This window comes from Trifolium pratense, linkage group LG3, assembly GCF_020283565.1.
Source record: "Trifolium pratense cultivar HEN17-A07 linkage group LG3, ARS_RC_1.1, whole genome shotgun sequence".
In the NCBI taxonomy this organism is placed as follows: Eukaryota; Viridiplantae; Streptophyta; class Magnoliopsida; order Fabales; family Fabaceae; genus Trifolium; species Trifolium pratense.
In genome coordinates, this window is record NC_060061.1 from 22,316,425 (window position 1) to 22,333,823 (window position 17,399).

The 17,399-nt window shown below is 32.1% G+C and overlaps 4 protein-coding genes across 5 annotated transcripts; 3 read left to right on the forward strand and 1 right to left on the reverse strand.

Moving 5' to 3' along the window:
• Positions 1-455: 455 nt before the first annotated feature.
• Positions 456-1,566, forward strand: LOC123916763. The gene is made up of 2 exons (XM_045968293.1): positions 456-1,208; positions 1,321-1,566. Exon 1 carries the CDS (start codon positions 575-577, stop codon positions 1,187-1,189), a length of 615 nt encoding a protein of 204 aa, XP_045824249.1. The 5' UTR covers positions 456-574; the 3' UTR covers positions 1,190-1,208; positions 1,321-1,566.
• Positions 1,567-5,165: 3,599 nt separating this feature from the next.
• On the forward strand, positions 5,166-8,346 carry LOC123916582. The gene has a single exon (XM_045968062.1). It carries the CDS (start codon positions 5,658-5,660, stop codon positions 7,884-7,886), a length of 2,229 nt encoding a protein of 742 aa, XP_045824018.1. The 5' UTR covers positions 5,166-5,657; the 3' UTR covers positions 7,887-8,346.
• An 807-nt stretch (positions 8,347-9,153) lies between these two features.
• Positions 9,154-11,117, reverse strand: LOC123915779. 2 transcript variants are annotated; one of them, XM_045967016.1, is made up of 5 exons: positions 10,879-11,117; positions 10,398-10,678; positions 9,972-10,090; positions 9,759-9,880; positions 9,154-9,641 (listed from the first exon to the last, which is right to left on the reverse strand). In XM_045967016.1, the coding sequence occupies exons 2-5, from the start codon at positions 10,510-10,512 to the stop codon at positions 9,332-9,334; spliced, it is 666 nt and encodes a 221-aa protein (XP_045822972.1). In that variant the 5' UTR covers positions 10,513-10,678; positions 10,879-11,117; the 3' UTR covers positions 9,154-9,331. The 2 variants fall into 2 exon arrangements, with proteins under 2 accessions (XP_045822972.1, XP_045822971.1); XM_045967015.1 differs by having other exon boundaries at positions 10,398-10,512; positions 10,879-11,115.
• Positions 11,118-15,255: 4,138 nt separating this feature from the next.
• LOC123918363 (probable cysteine protease RD19B) lies at positions 15,256-17,219 on the forward strand. Its single transcript, XM_045970387.1, has 4 exons — positions 15,256-15,789; positions 15,920-16,039; positions 16,484-16,730; positions 16,826-17,219. The coding sequence occupies exons 1-4, from the start codon at positions 15,316-15,318 to the stop codon at positions 17,101-17,103; spliced, it is 1,119 nt and encodes a 372-aa protein (XP_045826343.1). The 5' UTR covers positions 15,256-15,315; the 3' UTR covers positions 17,104-17,219.
• Positions 17,220-17,399: the final 180 nt, after the last annotated feature.

Here is a 17,399-nt window from a genome sequence, read left to right on the forward strand (position 1 = left end):
AAGTATATATTATTTTATTTTATCACGTGTATAGGAGACATATGTTTATGTATCATGATTGAAAACAACAGTCTTAAAATAGTTAAAAAATCATTAGCATATGTTTTGTAAGTACAACTCAGTTGATAATTATAGAGAAATTAATATACATAAACCTATGTTTAAACCCGAAATTCTCCACCTACCCTAAATGCGTGTTAATCGAGGCTACTTATAAACAAAACAAATAAGCATAGGTATATAATATTGTTAAATAATGATCGCAAACAAACATGTGACTCTATACAGACCTAAGTCAAGTTGTAAAAGAAGAAAGAAGCACCACAAAAAGTATGGTAGTTTATCCCAAAATAGAAAAGCAATTAGTGAACTACATATCTATCACTAAATTAACATTCTAAATTTAGCAACAACATGAAGGGATAACCATCCAATAAAATTGAGGTCAAGCGCATTTCTCACATTACAAACCATTTAATCCCTCTATTGGATTTCCTAACACTACTTTATAAACAGAAACATGAAATAATCAGTTTCATAAAATTAAACTAAATTCACATAGAAGAAAATAAAAATGGAAGTCATTACTACAAAATACTTACCTCTCTTGGCTATCTACCTTATTTTACTACATCACCAAATCACCATTGCATATGAAATTGTACCCAATGACAATATTAACAAAGTATGTGCACGAGTACCAAACAAGGATCTATGTGTCCAGGTCCTTACATCAGACCCATTGAGCCAACACGCGTCTCTACAAGACTTGGGTATGATATCGCTAAAGGTGGCCTCTGCAAATGCGACCGGGATACTAACCGAGGTGAAATTGATGATCAATGATCCGGATTTGAACCCTGGAATTCAACAAGGTTTGGCTGATTGCAAGGCGACGTTATTAGATGCGGAAAGTCAGCTTGAGGATACCATGGCTGCTCTTTTGTCGAAGTCAAAACAGGATGCTCAAGTATGGCTGAAAGCAGCTTTGGCTGCAATTGATACATGTGATGCTTCAATTCCTGGTGATGATGATATTATATCTAAACAGAGTGTAGTTTTTCGTCAATTGTGCGAAATTGCTGTTGCCATTAGTAAGGCTATGACCAAAGATTCTCAAGCCCTAGGCCAAGCCCCGGGACAAGCCCAGGTGCCGTCCCAACAAACTTTCAGGCCCCTGCTGAATTGATTAAAGATGCCCTTTGAAGGTAAAATAAATTTACATTACATCATCTTTTGCTTTTCTCTTAATCTTGTTGATATTTGTTTTCTAATTTGTCTTAATAATTACAAATTTCTGAGATTTATTCAACATTGTAGTTTACATCATACTTTTAGAGAAGACAACGGGTGTGCAGATTGGCTTGCCAAAAAGGGCGCTACCTCAAATGTCTCTGAAGATTTGGCATAGTTATTCCCTTAAGCTTAATAATGTTTTGATAGCTTATGCTTTAGGTGTTGTTCACCTTCGAGCCTAGCTTGTTTTTCTGCTTTGCTTTGCATTGCTTTTCTTTTTTGTTGTATTAGAAACAAAGTTTTTTTAATATAATCTATAGTTATTTTTATGACTGGATGAGAAGAGTTATTAAACATAGTAATTTATTTATATAATTCCTAACGTTACAAATATTCATTGCAAATATGTTGTATTCATTATAAATATTAGGGTTGTTCAATGTTCATTGCAAATATCTATATATATAAATCCTAGATAGTTGTCCAATTGTCTATCTAAACCCTAATCCACAAACCAATCAAAACCTTTCATTTAGCCACATCACTTACATCCATTTAATGTGTGGTACTAATTATAATTATAATAATAATAATAATAATAATAATTATTATTATTATTATTATTATTATTATTATTATTATTGTTTTGGGTTTTTATCCATTTTAATTTTTTTAAATTTTATTATTTTGTGTATTTTATTGTTTTTTTTTCAAAATAGTTAATGTTCAAAATTTGTCTATTCTTTGTGTATATAAGGAGTTGGTCGATTGTTAGGACTACTTCCTAATGTTAGTAAAAAAAAAAATACTAATGGTTGGTATGCATCGCATGATTTTTATCATATTCGATTTTGAGTATGAGTTAAGTTGATTTATCGTTGCTCCAATGAGTTTCAAATTAATATAAATGACAAATTCAATAATAAAGTAGTTTATCCAACTCATAATCATGCCTTATTCAACGTCAATTGTTTTTCATGGTCAATTATATGTTGTCATTTCCAAAGTTATTTTAAAGAATGAGTTAAAGATATTGCTAACCAATGTTAACGAAGAAAATACCAAAGTAACTTCAAATGTGATGTATAAATAAATAAGTTTTTTAAATGTATAAACACATATTTAACATCTATATCACATTTAGATAACTTTTATTGTTACTATTATTTTGATAATACCAATTATTTCAATTTGAAATTACTACTTATACAAATACTTTTTTGACATTATAATATAAAATAGAGCATAACATAAGACCCGTGCATCGCACGGGTAAGCGTCTAGTGTTTTATTCATTCTAAATATTAGGGTAGAGCAACGGGTGGTTTCAGTCATTATTGATGGAGAAGTAAGCAGCTTTTTAGTGGTGCAAATGTATAAGCTGAGATGGAAAGGAAGGGTGTGGCCATCAATAGTGACAGAGTGTAGGCTTTGTTGGATTGTGAAAGAGTTATACGGTTGAATTCATAGATGACATTAAGTCAAGCAAATGATCAAAATGATAAGAGTGAAACCAAACATAAGAAATTTTAAAGATTTTTCTAATTCATTTAAAAGTTGTGCCAAAAGCTAACATGTGTCTTTAAGGTCCCGTTTGAATTAGCTTATTTTTGAGCTTATGCAACCAGCCTATACAATTTTTATGTATTATTATAAGTTTATCAAGGTAGTCTATGACATTTATTAGTGTGCTATAAATCAAATGACACCAACTAGCAGTAATTTTGTGTTGAAAATTGTGTATTCATTTGTTTAGAAGTTAAAAATTGTTTTATTTAAGATATAATTACTATATTTAAAACATCTTTAACGTGTGTCATGGACACATGTTACATGACCCAAAAAGTTATTTATTTACCTTTTTTATCTATTTCAAGCGATGTCTATGGTGCACCACTTGGTTAAATGGTTCATGGTACCCAAGTTATAAATAACATTATACTGAATAAGAATTTTACAAAATTCATCGTTGGATTGAAACTTTATATCATATAGATCATCCATAAAAAAAATTATAAAAAATTGAAAATCATTTTATATGTTATTAAGACTCATCAAGTTTAACGGTTTATGAGTTTTTAATGAATATCATTAATCTTGATGAGTCTAAATAAAACATAAAAATATTTTCAATTTCTTTCAAAATTTTCATGGATAATCTATATGATATAAACTTTCAATCCGACGATAGATTTTATAAAATTCACATTCGTTATAGTATAAATGATAAATTGTGCACCATGCACCACTTAATCAAGTGGTGCATGTTAGACAAAGTCTTTCAACATTGTTAGGTAATAAGTAATAACCTAAACTGACCTAAACCGAACATATGTTTATAAAATAGAGACAATTATTAATTAAAAGTCGATTTTGTAGATTTAAGTTGAACCCAACTCTTAATTTTAAAAATTATTATAGCATAAGGATCAACGTTGATGTTCTTTTTCCATTATATATTCAATTATTTATTTGAATTTGTCATGTTCGCAAATAGCTGTACAAAGCGTTAAACAATGCCGATCACTGGATTTTTATGCAAGAATTTTCCAAAGGAAAAATTAATCGAGAAGTACAAACAATTAATGGAGATTTCTGTTAGGAATAATTATCGTATGAACAATCATTTTGACTCCAAGGGTAAGTTTAATTATAAGAGATTTGATATAAGTTTGATTTTAAATTGTGTGTGGAATTGGACAAACTGTGAACCAAATGATTTTTGTCCACACTAAAGGCCCGTTTGGCTTGGCTTTTTTTAGAGCTTATGCAATCAGTTTGTGCAATTTTTATAGAAAATTTCTCAACGCACCTCAACATTTCTCCCCCACTCCCTAGCGCACCTAAAAAAATTCGGAAAATACGTTCCGAACTGTTTTTTAGTGTAAAATTTACACTATAAAAAATTCGGAAAACGTTTTCCGAATTTTTTGGGGAGTGGGGGAGAAAGTGGGTGGGTGCGTTGAGAAATTTTCATTTTTATATATTATTGGAATTGGACAAACTGTGAACCAAATGATTTTTGTCCACACTAAAGGCCTGTTTGGCTCGGCTTTTTTTAGAGCTTATGTAAACAGTTTGTGCAATTTTTATATATTATTATAAGTTTTTCAATGTAGTTTACGATAAAATAGTTTATAGAAATACAATTTTCACTAATGTGAACTTATAAAATAACATAAAATTTAATTTATATTGCATAAACTGTTTGCATAAGCTCTAACAAAATTGGGCCAAACGAGCCCTAAATTACGTAACAACTACAAATTGTTTTAAATATCAAAATAGTAATTTTTATCTACCAAACATCTTATAAGATAAAAAATTGTTCAATCCTTAAAAATTTGTCATGATGTTAAAGTCTTGTGTCATTAATTATCTTATCTTTTACTAGCTATGAAGCACCGACACCTCTATGATTAGGCGTGTCGCGGTGTCCGACACTTGTATGACACTCGTCAGACACGTGTCGGATAGCTCATATCGGTGTCAGAAAAAATCCAATTTTTCTTTTACTTTGACACTCATTTGATCGGTGTCCCCACTTATAAACATGGACAATCTCGCAACAGATGTGAAACTTGGACGGATTGGGAACGGGCCCTTCGGGGCCTCTTCCCCGGGCATCGAACAGTCAACTCATAATTAGTACGGACAAGGGGAATCCGGTTGTTTAATTAAAACAAAGTATTGCGATGGTCCCTGCGGATGTTGACGCAATGTGATTTCTTCCCAGTGCTATAATATTTATTTTATTATTTATGTAACATTATTAGCAAATTGATTGGAAGGCAAAAACAGCTGAAGTATTTCCCAACAAAAGGGTTGCCTTAATAGAAATTGATTACCAATAAATAATAGTATGAGAAAGTAAGTGGAAAATGTATTAGGTATTCATTCATCTATCACCTAGAAAAGGCCTCAAGGTTTTCATTATCCAAATCAAGAGGGTAATTCAGTCATTTGGATATTGATGAGTTGTGGAATCAAAAAAGGCATAATTTAGTGATGTTTTATTAGCAAACCAACAACAATATTATGTTTTAAATATAAGAAACAAGCCACATTCAAATAGAGTGTTCCCATGTTACAAATACTAATAATGCTCAAGCAGAAAGGGTCCCTAAACCCTCTGTTAGTACTTGTCAGAATGAAACATATTAGCTTCATTCAAATTTCAACATCAGTCAAACAATTGAGAATAAGCAAAAAAAAAAAAACCTCTGCAAACAAAGCAAACTAAACAAATAAGGGAGAATATTTCTGGTTTGATTTCATCGACTCTTCTCTTTGCAATGTGAACTTCCTTTTTATGAAAGCAAAATCATAAGAATGTTTCTTCTTGTGATTATTGTTAGAATATGGTCCAATAAAAGGTTTGCAGTGAACTTGGTATTTTAGCTGATCGTGTCAAATCTGACATGGGAAGAGGAACGGATGGAATAAAGAAAATGAAAAGGTCGAATTCGGTTAAGCTTTCGGATTTGGAGGCTATACAATCATCACTTCCAAGGAGGAGCTTATCTCAATCAAGAAAGTTGTTACCACTTCATGTTCCAACCACTGCAGCAGCCCCACAAAAGCAGAAGCCTTCGATGAGAAAGTCGGTCAATTATATGAAACCCACCAGAAGTTCAGATGCAAAAAAGGTGCTTTTGCCAGTGACTCTTCAGAATAACCAATGTGGTTCAGATAGTAAGAATCTGCGACCAAAATGTTCGAGTAGTTCAAAATCTAGTTCTGTTTCTAACAAAAACACGGCAAAAACTATGTCAAAATCATCTAGTATGAAATTGGTGAGAACATTAGCAAAGACTAGTTTTAAGCCAAGTCCAACGGCAGTGCTGCGTGCAGATATTAATGCAACATACAGAGCTACCTGCTCTTCAACATTGAAAGATTCCAAGTTCCCTGCACACCTTGTGCTTAATACTGGAGGAAGTGAGTCAGAGGGAGTTTCGGTCATGAAGGTTTGTCCATATACATATTGCTCTCTCAATGGAAACCACCGTGCTCATGGAAGGAGGCGCTTTCTGGAGAATCGAAAAAGTATAAAGCTGGAAGCTTCTGAAAGATTGAAGGTGCCTTGTGAGAAGAGGAAGAACTTTGATATTGAACAGACTGACTATGATGGAAAACCTGCATGCGATGAAGCTGGTAAGGGTAATCCAATAATCATTCCCTTAATACCAGAAATTGGTATAGATTTTTTGAATGAAGTATATGCCGAGGAAAGGGAAAAAGCATACAAAGTGGGAAAATCTGACACTGCCAAGCACCTTGAGGATCAAGAAGGTATCAAGTTTGCAATGGCGGTGGATGGCAACATAGCAGAAAAGGAAGGTATTTGTCAAGTAACTCCATGTTTGCCTTGTGATGATCTTACGAAGTCTGAGATCAATCCCAAGGTGGAATTCAAAAACTACTTTGACACTTCTGAAATTGAAGTAGATACCAAGGAAAGCTTTCACCATGAACTAAACTCTGAAGATGCACACAAAAACCACCCACCTAGCTGTTTTCATGAAGAAATATGCACCGGAAGCTACTGCCATGAGGTTAGTGACGACGAGGAACATGTGGAGAATATTGAATTGGATGATTCTGAATCCCAAGGTGCTGATATGGAGTGGGAGGAGAAACAATTTTGTCCAATCAACCATAAAGAGGATATTGGCTCTTCTGTCATCACACATGAGACTGACTCAAAATTTAAGTCCTTATCAGAGGGTTCACATGATATATTTGAAATGTGGCTAGGTGACATCCCTAGCAACCATTATGCAAACATTATAGTTGAAAAATCATTGCACGGCAAAGAAGAGAAAATCACAGATTTTGATGCACAACATCATGACACAAACTCTGTCCAGGAAAGCACAAGTGAAAGCATACAGACTGACTATCCATCTAAGAGCATAGATCACGAGTATGACCAATCTTATTTGGAAGAGGAAGAATTGCAGTATCTGAGAAACACAGAAGACAATAATAGAGAAATTGAAAAGCATGTGGATAAGGAGGTCATTTGTGCCTCGGTGGTACTTGATGAAGATACAATTGACACTAGTGAAGTTCACAATATCTGTGAAACTCGCAAGATTGAAGAGAGTCGTGAAGACAGCAACACAAACCTAGAGAGTAATGAAAAAGAAATTAGCCAAAGAAACCAAATTCCCTTATCTAATGTGCCTAAAGAGAGAACCATTATTGTTCAGGACCATGAATTTCTGGAGGAAGCTCAAGTTGCATCTACTGAGTTCCAGATCATAAGCAGCATAGGTGGTGAAGGGCAGAATACGAGCAATAATAGGCAATGGCCAGCTAAGAACAAGAGACCTATGAAAGATTCTGAGCAAATGAGAAAGATCAACCCTAGAAAGCCAAATTTCCTGCCCTTTGTTCCCGACGCAGAACCAGAGAGGGTTGAATTGAAGCATCAAATGATGGACGATAGAAAAAATGCAGAGGAATGGATGCTTGATTTTTCACTCAGACAAGCTGTCACAAAACTTGCTCCAGCCAGGAAAAAGAAGGTTGCATTACTTGTTGAAGCTTTTGAAACAGTAATGTCAACACCGGAATGTGAAACTCATACGAGAAACAATTCACCCTTAGTGCATGCAAGACCTATTCAAGCTTGTAGCTAATGTATGCTGCCGAGATAAAAAAAATAGGCCTAATTCTTTTTTGAAAGTGTTGTCTTGCTCAGGAAGCAAAGGAGTAAGGCAACCAAGAGAAAGCCAATCTCCAGGAGAAATTTGCAAGCCTATTACAATTAGTACCATGTTCTACAACTCCATTCCGAAGCATAGAGAAAATTCAGCTTGCAGAATTAAGGGAAGAATGTCTGACAATTTTTTATATGGAAACAGAAACATAAGAATGGGAGTTTGTGATTTCCACTAAGCTTTGTGGACTTTCTCCACCAATTGGTTTGCTGTATTCTGGTGTTTTAATTATATGCTATATATACTTTTGTTTTTATTTTTCTTCTATGGCTCATTATCAAAAACTAATAGAATACTGAAATACGACTGGTGAATGCTGCCTTCAATGATAAATTCAAGTGAACAGTTTCGAGGTTACATTACCAATGGAAGAATCTATAGCAAGTAAAAAGGAAATGGATTCTGTGCAGTTGATTTTTCTATGCAGTCACTTTATAGCCATCCGATCATGATCGGACGGTTTAAACAAATTCAGTCAATTAATACAAATTTTAAATCATGACCATCCGATCTTGATCGGACGGCTATAAATAGCGTGAATTCATGACTGCACCAACAAACCGACTGCACGGAATCCGGATCCAAGTAAAAACGTAAAATATAACAATATTCAGCTTTCGTTGCTCAAATTCTGATAGGTAGTTTAGTTCACATATATGTGCAGCTAGAAATTATAAACCATAGCGACTTAATATTTGTAGAGATCAATAAATAACAAACCTTTTCTAATCCACAAGTTAAAATATATTAATTCGTGATGAGCTTGATGTGATGACATGAAGTAAACAACAAAAACCATATCTTATTAAGCTCCTACTAATGAACAAACAGCAATAAATATACAGATAATCCAATAGGGGGCATCGTAAGCTATAATTTTTTCTATATAGACTTATAAAAGTAAATATATTTATGAAAAAAATGAAAAACCAACATGATAATGAACTACACTGGCAATATAGTTTTGTTAACTATGGATGACAAAGAAATTTACAACTGAATTCCAACTTGTTTAGTTGAGTTCGACTGTGTTTAAATTAAGCAGAGATTACAGGTTAAACATTATTTGTTTACTTGATAACAATGGTAGACTTGATGAAAAGTAAAAGCTAACAACACATCTTTTGTTTCTACCATTTAAGATTAGTTACCGAGTATATGATTACAACTAAAGTCAAGAAAAAGGTAAGAGAAACACTTGTTTGTATAAAAAGTCCGACTTTCATTACCAAAAAAGAGTATTTGAATGGAGCTCAATTACAGCAACTTAAAAGTTTTTACAATCATGTAAATAGAAGATATTTTTTCCACAAGAAGCCATTACCATTCTAGGCTAAAGTGTTTTACATACAAGGTATAACCATTTACTTGGGTTCAGGTAAATGACTGTCAATGGCAGGAGAATCACTAATCAGAGATTCAAGTTGTTCACGATACTTTACCAGAGGAGAGTTGTGTGAAGTTTTCTCCTGCAAACTTACTGTGTTGCAGCTAACATCTACGTGTACATTTTGTTCCGAAGCTTCTTGTGCTATGATGTCTTCATGAAACAACTTAAGGGAATCTGTTGTCGTCAAAGATTGCACTGAATGATACAGCCCTTGAAATTCATTTCTCTTCTCTAGTTTTTCAACCAACTTCTCTTTTAACTGGTCTGGAAGATGAGCAAAAGCACTTCATAGGGACCAAAAAGTGTAAAAGAAAATAATCAAAAAATAAGTTAGTGAACTAGTAACAGTATTGAATTCAATTAAAATTAATAATCATCTTTATGTATTGCCTCTCAAATACCTGGCTACACCTCTTACAACACCCCAGCGATAACCAGCGTGGACTGATTGTTTAAAACCGATATTGAATCCCTCTTGTGCAGAAGTTTCTTTCGCTGCCATAAGACCTTCCCGATACCCAATCTAAAGCATATGAGGAATGAAAATTACTAGTTAATCATTCTATAGATGTAAGAAATTAAAAAGGAAAATGAGTTCTAAATTGTTAAAATACCGTATGGAACTCGTTAGTCATAATCTCGTCACGCCTCTTCTGCCACTCCGTATGTAACTCGTCATCAGAATCATACCACGGAGAATCATCAAGGTTCGAATTATCACCATCATCACAAGCTGAAAGCATAACATACAATTAGATGCCTTAAAGTTAAAGCAACATACTGGAAAACAATAACTCGGATGCATTTAGAAAACCAACTTCGATACTTTACATAACACCGCAAATTCTATAATTCATCCTTTTGTAATTAAAAAGATAATGTATTTGTTTAATGCTTTTTGGACTAAACCAAACCAATTTCAATAATTTATATATAATACTACAACACCCTTTGTATGGGATAGACCAAATAAACCATTTAATGCATTTAGTAGATTGTCCAAATTAATTCAATCATTGAATCATACAGAATATTTTTACCCTTTAACTTATCTTGGTGCTCGTCATCAGCATGATTTGAACTCAATTCCAATTTTGAGAATTGTAAACTTTCAGCATACAGTTCCTGAGCAAGCCTACCCTCAGTATCCTCCATCTGCAATGTAAGCAAATTATCATCAATAAGCTAACAAAAGGGCTATAGTTAATAATAGTTAATTGGTCCAGGGTCAGTCCCGGTTCCAGCCCCTCCCGATCGCAGTTGCGGGTGATCGAACTGTGGTCCTCCTTATCAAGTTGAGCGTCAATCATCACTGATCCAACTAACCATAGGTGGAGTATAGTTAATTTTATATTACAATAAATTTTCTCTTTAAATGTTCTGTAACCATAAACTCACAATATTGATAGGGTTATGCTCTTTACAAGGGTAACAAGGAAAACTAAATCCGCATATATATATTAGTAATTAAAAGTAGATAACAAATTAAAGAGAGGGAAAAGATTATAATAATAACAATACCAGTAAGAATATCGTTAAACTGAAATCAACAAAAACAGTTCAAATATTTTCCAGAAAGCGGCCGCCGGAGCAGTAACCGTGTCCGTCTGATCGACCAACTGTCCAGCTCTTTTTTCCTGTGAACAGTAAACGGCGCGGCAGAGGAATGAAAGGAAAGGAGAGGTCGTAGTTTTTTTATTTATTTTGGGTTTCTCTGTTTTAATTATTTTATTTATAAGATAAGATTATCCCTAAACCCAATGTGAATTTTTCTATTTTGATGACACGATCCGTTTGAAATAGATAAGAGGCTTTTGCATTTCTCAAACTCAAATCTAAAATCATAAAGTTCGAGTTTTTTCAAACTTGTTCCAATTTTCAACGGATGTGAAAAATACAACTTCAAACTCATGTTCAACGATTTCGGGTATTCTCATTCCGTCTCACTTCCATATAAACTTAGTTAAGTTTTGGTAATTTTTTATTATAAAAAGGGTAAAAGTTGAAAACTATTTTTTTTTACAATATAATTTTTTTAAATAAAGAATATAAATAGAAAAAATAAGAGGACCGACCTTAAGTGAAATGAACAAGAAAGACGTGGTATTTGTAGATTTTTGAAATCTTTTAATTTACCAGTGTCATATCAAGTCGCACCGGTGGCCAATCAAAATTGACCACTTGAAAGGTCTTTAACTATAGCAATAGATTTGACCACCGTCTGGTTAGTTTATTATGTAGTGGACGGTATTTCCAAAATATATTTTTTAGTGTGCGTTTGACCCTACTTATTTTCTACTTTTCTACTTCTTTTAAGGAGAAGTAAGGCCAAACGCAATTTTGATAAATTTCTTAAAATAATACTAAGCATCAATTTTTAATGAAAAAACACAATATAAGAGACTTAATTATTATTATTTTTTTATGATAATTATCTTTTTTAAGTTTTTTTTACTGTAATCTTTATTAAGTTTTTATTATATTTTTTAAGTTTGTGATTGGTATAATTATATGTTATTATCTTTTTTATCTTTGTTATTATTATCTTTGTCTATATTACATCGCTTTTTAAGTTTGTTATTATTTATTTTTTTGAGCAATAAGTTTGTTATTATTAACATAATCTTTTAAAAATCACCTATCTACATAATATAATATATTTTTATCAAAAAAAAAATTCATAATCCTATTATTTATGATAAATTTGTATTAAAATTTCAAAAATTTTATAAAAATATTTTACCAAACAGATTTAATTTAAAAGTGATATTGTAATTAAGTTGAAAAAATATTAAATACTTCCTCCGTTCCTTTTATTTGTCGTTTTAGCAAGAAAAAAACTTGTTTCAAGTGATTTGTCGTTTTGATAATTTAAGGTTATATTTTGTCTATTATACTCATTGTCAATTACTCTTATTTTTTTCAATAAAACTAATTAATGCTATATATTTGGAAAACTGTTTTTTTTACATAACATATTAATATTTTTTTTTACATAATACTGAATATTAAATTTATTGAAAAGAAAAAGTGTGTGCAAAAACATAGATATTTATTGGTGGATTAAAAACTAGGGTATAACTAAAACGTCCGACCCGTGCACGCACAGCTCTGATTAAAAGGTATATGAAAAATTGGAGTAATATTAACCATAAATTTGGATAAATTTTCATACAACGAAAATTATGATATATTATGAAATACTTCCTTATAAACTACACTAGAAATTTTATTTGCATCTTCACTGTATTTGTCGATAATCAGAATCTTCAATCATTCTCTAGAAGTAACTTTTGAAGTTGCAAGACCATGTGAAAACAATGACGACGAAAGTTATATCTTAACATGTTTAAGAGATTGTCTTTACTCTTATTTTAAATTTTGATTAAATATTAAAAGTTCACATTGTGATCTTAAATTGAATTATGATTTTTTTTGCATAAAAAAATAGTGGCAACGAAGAAAAAAAAAAGGAGACATGTTTTGTAAAAAAAAAAATTTTAAAATTGAGTAAATATTTTTTTGTAATCGGACGTGTAAAAATTATATACACATTTCGTCATATCCCAATTTTTTTTATAATTGGTTTGCGGTTAACTTATGTTAGCAAGCTTATAATATAAGAGATAACGAATGTCGCCGTTCAAATTTATTGAAAAACAGGGTTAACATATTAGAATTCCTAACTTTTATCACGATTGAAGCACATATTCTAGTGGTAAAGACTTTGTTGTAAGCAAATGCATATTCGATTTTTATTGTAGACAAATTTATATATTTTTTAAAATATAAAGCCACAATAAAAAGATAGGGAAAATTAGAGGGGGAAAAAATAGGTTTAGGGTTAGCTTATGTTAGCAAGCTTATAATATATAAGAGATATAACTCAAATGCAAATCTATAACGCATCTTATTTAAATTAATTTGGAACTGAATGTTACAAAAATCCAATGGAAAATTAATTAATGTAAAAACTGGGAAAAAAATGAGAGTAAAAAAATTAATTGAATTCTATTTAAACAAAAAAAAATTGTATAAAAAGAAATTGATTGTGTATTACATAAAAAAAATTGGAGTTGTATAAAAAAAACGGGGTTGATTTCTATTTAAACAAAATTAAGCATTGATTTCATATTTATTACATGTAGATTACCAAATTATATTAGATTGATTCATATAGCTTCGTGGCAAATTCACCAAGTAAATCTTAAAGATCATGGGTTCGATTCTTGTTGAGGTAGTTTTTAACATTTTATTTGAATTAAATTAAGGTTAAAATGAGAGAGAATATGAGCGGGAAAAGGATTAGGTTTAGGGTTAGCGTATCGGAATAGAGATTTGATGATTTGCTATAGATTTCTAATTATCGGTTTTTAATTGTTTAAACTGTGCAATGAAAATTGATGGTGTTTAATTGTCGTATGAAATGTTTGCTATGAAAATTGATAGTGTTTAACATTTTGTGAACATAATTTTAATTACGACTGGTTTACTTTTCATAGTGGTTGAAAGTGTTGTATTGTAACGAAAGGTTGGGGGTTCGAATCCTAGTCAAGACAAAATTGTAATATAAAAGTGGAGTAAAAACAAATTAGGTTTAGGGTTTGCTTGTGTACAGAGGCGGAGCCACATACCTTTGAGGGTATGCAAGTGCACCCCGTGAACCTTTAACATTTACACCAATTATCCTCTTTTATTACTATTTGAACCCCCTGAGTTTGTTGTGTTGCACCCAACTCAAAGATATTTTATCTCATTAACATGGTTCAATGTCATGAATTTGCTTACTTCGTTGTTTGACCCATTTCTATTTTACTTTTCTCCACATATAATAATAAATATTAAAAATATTTATTACTAGTAATATTTAAATGGGCTCCTGCAAGTGGACGGTGGGATTGGTCCCCTTGAATTAGTCGGTCATAGGGCCGAATACCAAATTTTCAAAAAAAAAATAGTATTATTTAAAATTATTTTTACACTTCTACCAGAATTTTTTTTTGCACCCCCTGTCCTAAGGTCCTGGCTCCGCCACTGCTTGTGTATACAAGCTTATAAGATAAGAGATAAGAGAAGATTATAAATGCATTTAATATTAGGTTAACATATTAGGATTTTTAACTTTGATTACAATTAAAGCACATGTTCTAGTGGTTGAAAAACTTTATTGTAAGCAAAAGATGCGGGTTTGATTAATTTTTTTTTAATATAAAACTGCAATAAAAAGAGAGGAAAAATTATTAGGTTTAAGGTTAGCTTATCGAAATAAGCTTAGAATATAAGAGATACGAAGATAATGTGCAAAAATCAACTTTCTTAATTTGTTGTTACTATTCTAAAATGACAAATAAAAAGAAACGGAGGGAATATCAAACAACTTTAAGCTTAAAGATTTTATTTTCAATTTTATTCTTAAAGTAGCTTTTAAATCTTTAAAAAAATAAGACGATAACGTTTACTATTTAAATAACAGAAGAATAAAATTAAATAGGCGCGATCTCGGGACAAAAAAAAATCCCATAACTAAATTGGGCTTTTCTTCATATCACACCGATGAAACAACAACCCAACACACTGTCAAAAAAACAACCCAACACATATCCTAACTACCAGTTTCTCTTAACCGTCATTCAAATTTGAACGAAAATCTAAACACACGTGTCACTTACCTATTGGTTATCAAACCTTGCCTCTCTCCTAAGTAACCGCTAGCCGGTACTCAACTCAATTCTATTCAATCTTATTATCTTTTTTTTTTTTTTCTCTCAAAACTTTATCTTATCATCAAATCAAAACAATTAAGATAAAATTTCAAAACTAATAGATAACATTAAATTACGGTACTTTCAAAACAAATTCTTTTCTTAACGTAAAAGTAACCTTTTATTATTTATATATAGACTTACACACCAAATACCTTACTAACCAACCACACCATACTCCTCTCCTCCTAAACTCATGGATCACCAAACTTTCATTCTCTCGTTTCTTTTCTTCTTCATCTTCTCCGCCTCGGCGTTTAAGCCGACGTTCTCATCGATCTCATCTACGCCCAACGGAGAAGAAGATCCATTAATTCGTCAGGTGGTCGGTGATGGAGGAGTGCGGTTGGGAGCAGAGCATCACTTTAATGAATTTAAGCATAGGTTTGGGAAGGTGTATTCTTCCAAGGAAGAACATGATTATAGGTTTTTCATATTTAAGGTTAATTTGCACCGTGCTAAGAGACATCAGAGAATGGATCCTTCAGCGGTTCATGGTATTACCAGATTCTCTGATTTGACTGGGAGGGAGTTTCGGGAGACTGTTTTGGGATTGAGAAGGGTGAAGTTGCCTTCTGATGCGAATGCCGCGCCGATTCTTCCTACCGATAATCTTCCTGCTGATTTTGATTGGAGAGAACATGGAGCGGTTACTGGTGTTAAGAATCAGGTATTGTTTGTTTCTAAATATATATATATATATATGATTATTACTATGATTGTTATTTATATGTTTATTATTGTTTTGTTTAGATGTTATTTATTTGATTTTGATTTTGATTTTTGTAATTATGAATTAGGGTTCTTGTGGATCATGTTGGAGTTTCAGCACAACTGGTGCACTTGAAGGTGCTCACTTCCTATCTACCGGAAAGCTTGTCAGTCTTAGTGAGCAACAGCTTGTTGATTGTGACCATGAGGTTTTTCTCTTTCTTTTTCTATTTTCTTGTTAATTATTCATGAAAATATCATGATATTACATGTTTGATTTTAAGGAACTATGTTTGATATGTTCTGTGTTTTTTAAATTAATTAATCGTTCTAGAAATATTATTAGTAAGAAAGATTATATTTAGTAACCAAACTCTCATATGGTAAGAGGTCTAATTAAATTAGTTAGATTTCTGGTGGGAACATGGGAACAATTTTTTGTCCGATTTTACTTATCTCGGCACTTATGTCATATAATTAGTTAGATTTCTGGTGGGAACATGATTGAACTTTCATATAATTGGAAAGATTTAAGAAACAGAAAAAGGGAAAAGAGTGCTATTTACTATTTGGGGCTACAGAAATTTTTATTTTCTTTTTCTTATTGAATTATGATGTTGTGTTAATTGGCTTGGATTTACTCTCTTGTGCAGTGTGATCCAGAGGAGAAGGGTTCTTGCGATGCCGGTTGCAATGGTGGATTGATGAATAGTGCTTTTGAGTATATTTTAAAATCTGGTGGGGTTATGCGAGAGGAAGACTATCCTTATTCCGGCACTGATCGTGGCGCATGCAAATTTGATAAGAAAAAGATTGCAGCATCAGTTGCAAATTTCAGTGTTGTTTCACTTGATGAAGACCAGATTGCTGCCAATCTTGTCAAAAATGGACCTCTTGCTGGTGAGTACTACTTCATAGTCTGAACAATTTTTGTTTTTCTGTTTAATTGTTGTGTGGATATTGATTTATGTAAATTTCAATGTGTACAAATGCAGTTGCCATAAATGCAGTATATATGCAGACATATGTGGGTGGAGTATCATGTCCATACATATGTTCAAGAAAGCTGGATCATGGAGTCTTGTTGGTGGGGTATGGTTCCGGAGCTTATTCACCGATTAGGATGAAGGAGAAGCCGTACTGGATTATCAAAAACTCATGGGGTGAGAACTGGGGAGAAAATGGCTATTACAAGATCTGCAGAGGAAGAAACGTTTGTGGAGTGGACTCCATGGTGTCTACCGTCGCCGCTGTTCACACTACTGCTCAGTAGTGTGATCTTTTTTTCCAATGACATTTGTTTCTCTTATATCTTAAACAAACATATGTAATATATATTTAACTTGTTTAATTTTGAATTTAATATGAAATTAATAATTTTATTTTTAATTTAAAAATTTAAATGTTATGAATATTAACTAAAGAAAAATAAGTCACTTGAGCTTAACTAAGTGACATTGCATTATATAGAGGGCTAGAGTTTGAATCTCGGTCATTCCATTTATCCACCTTAAGGTTCAAATTTATAGCCACTAAGTTATTTGATGACAAAATTAATATTTTATTAAT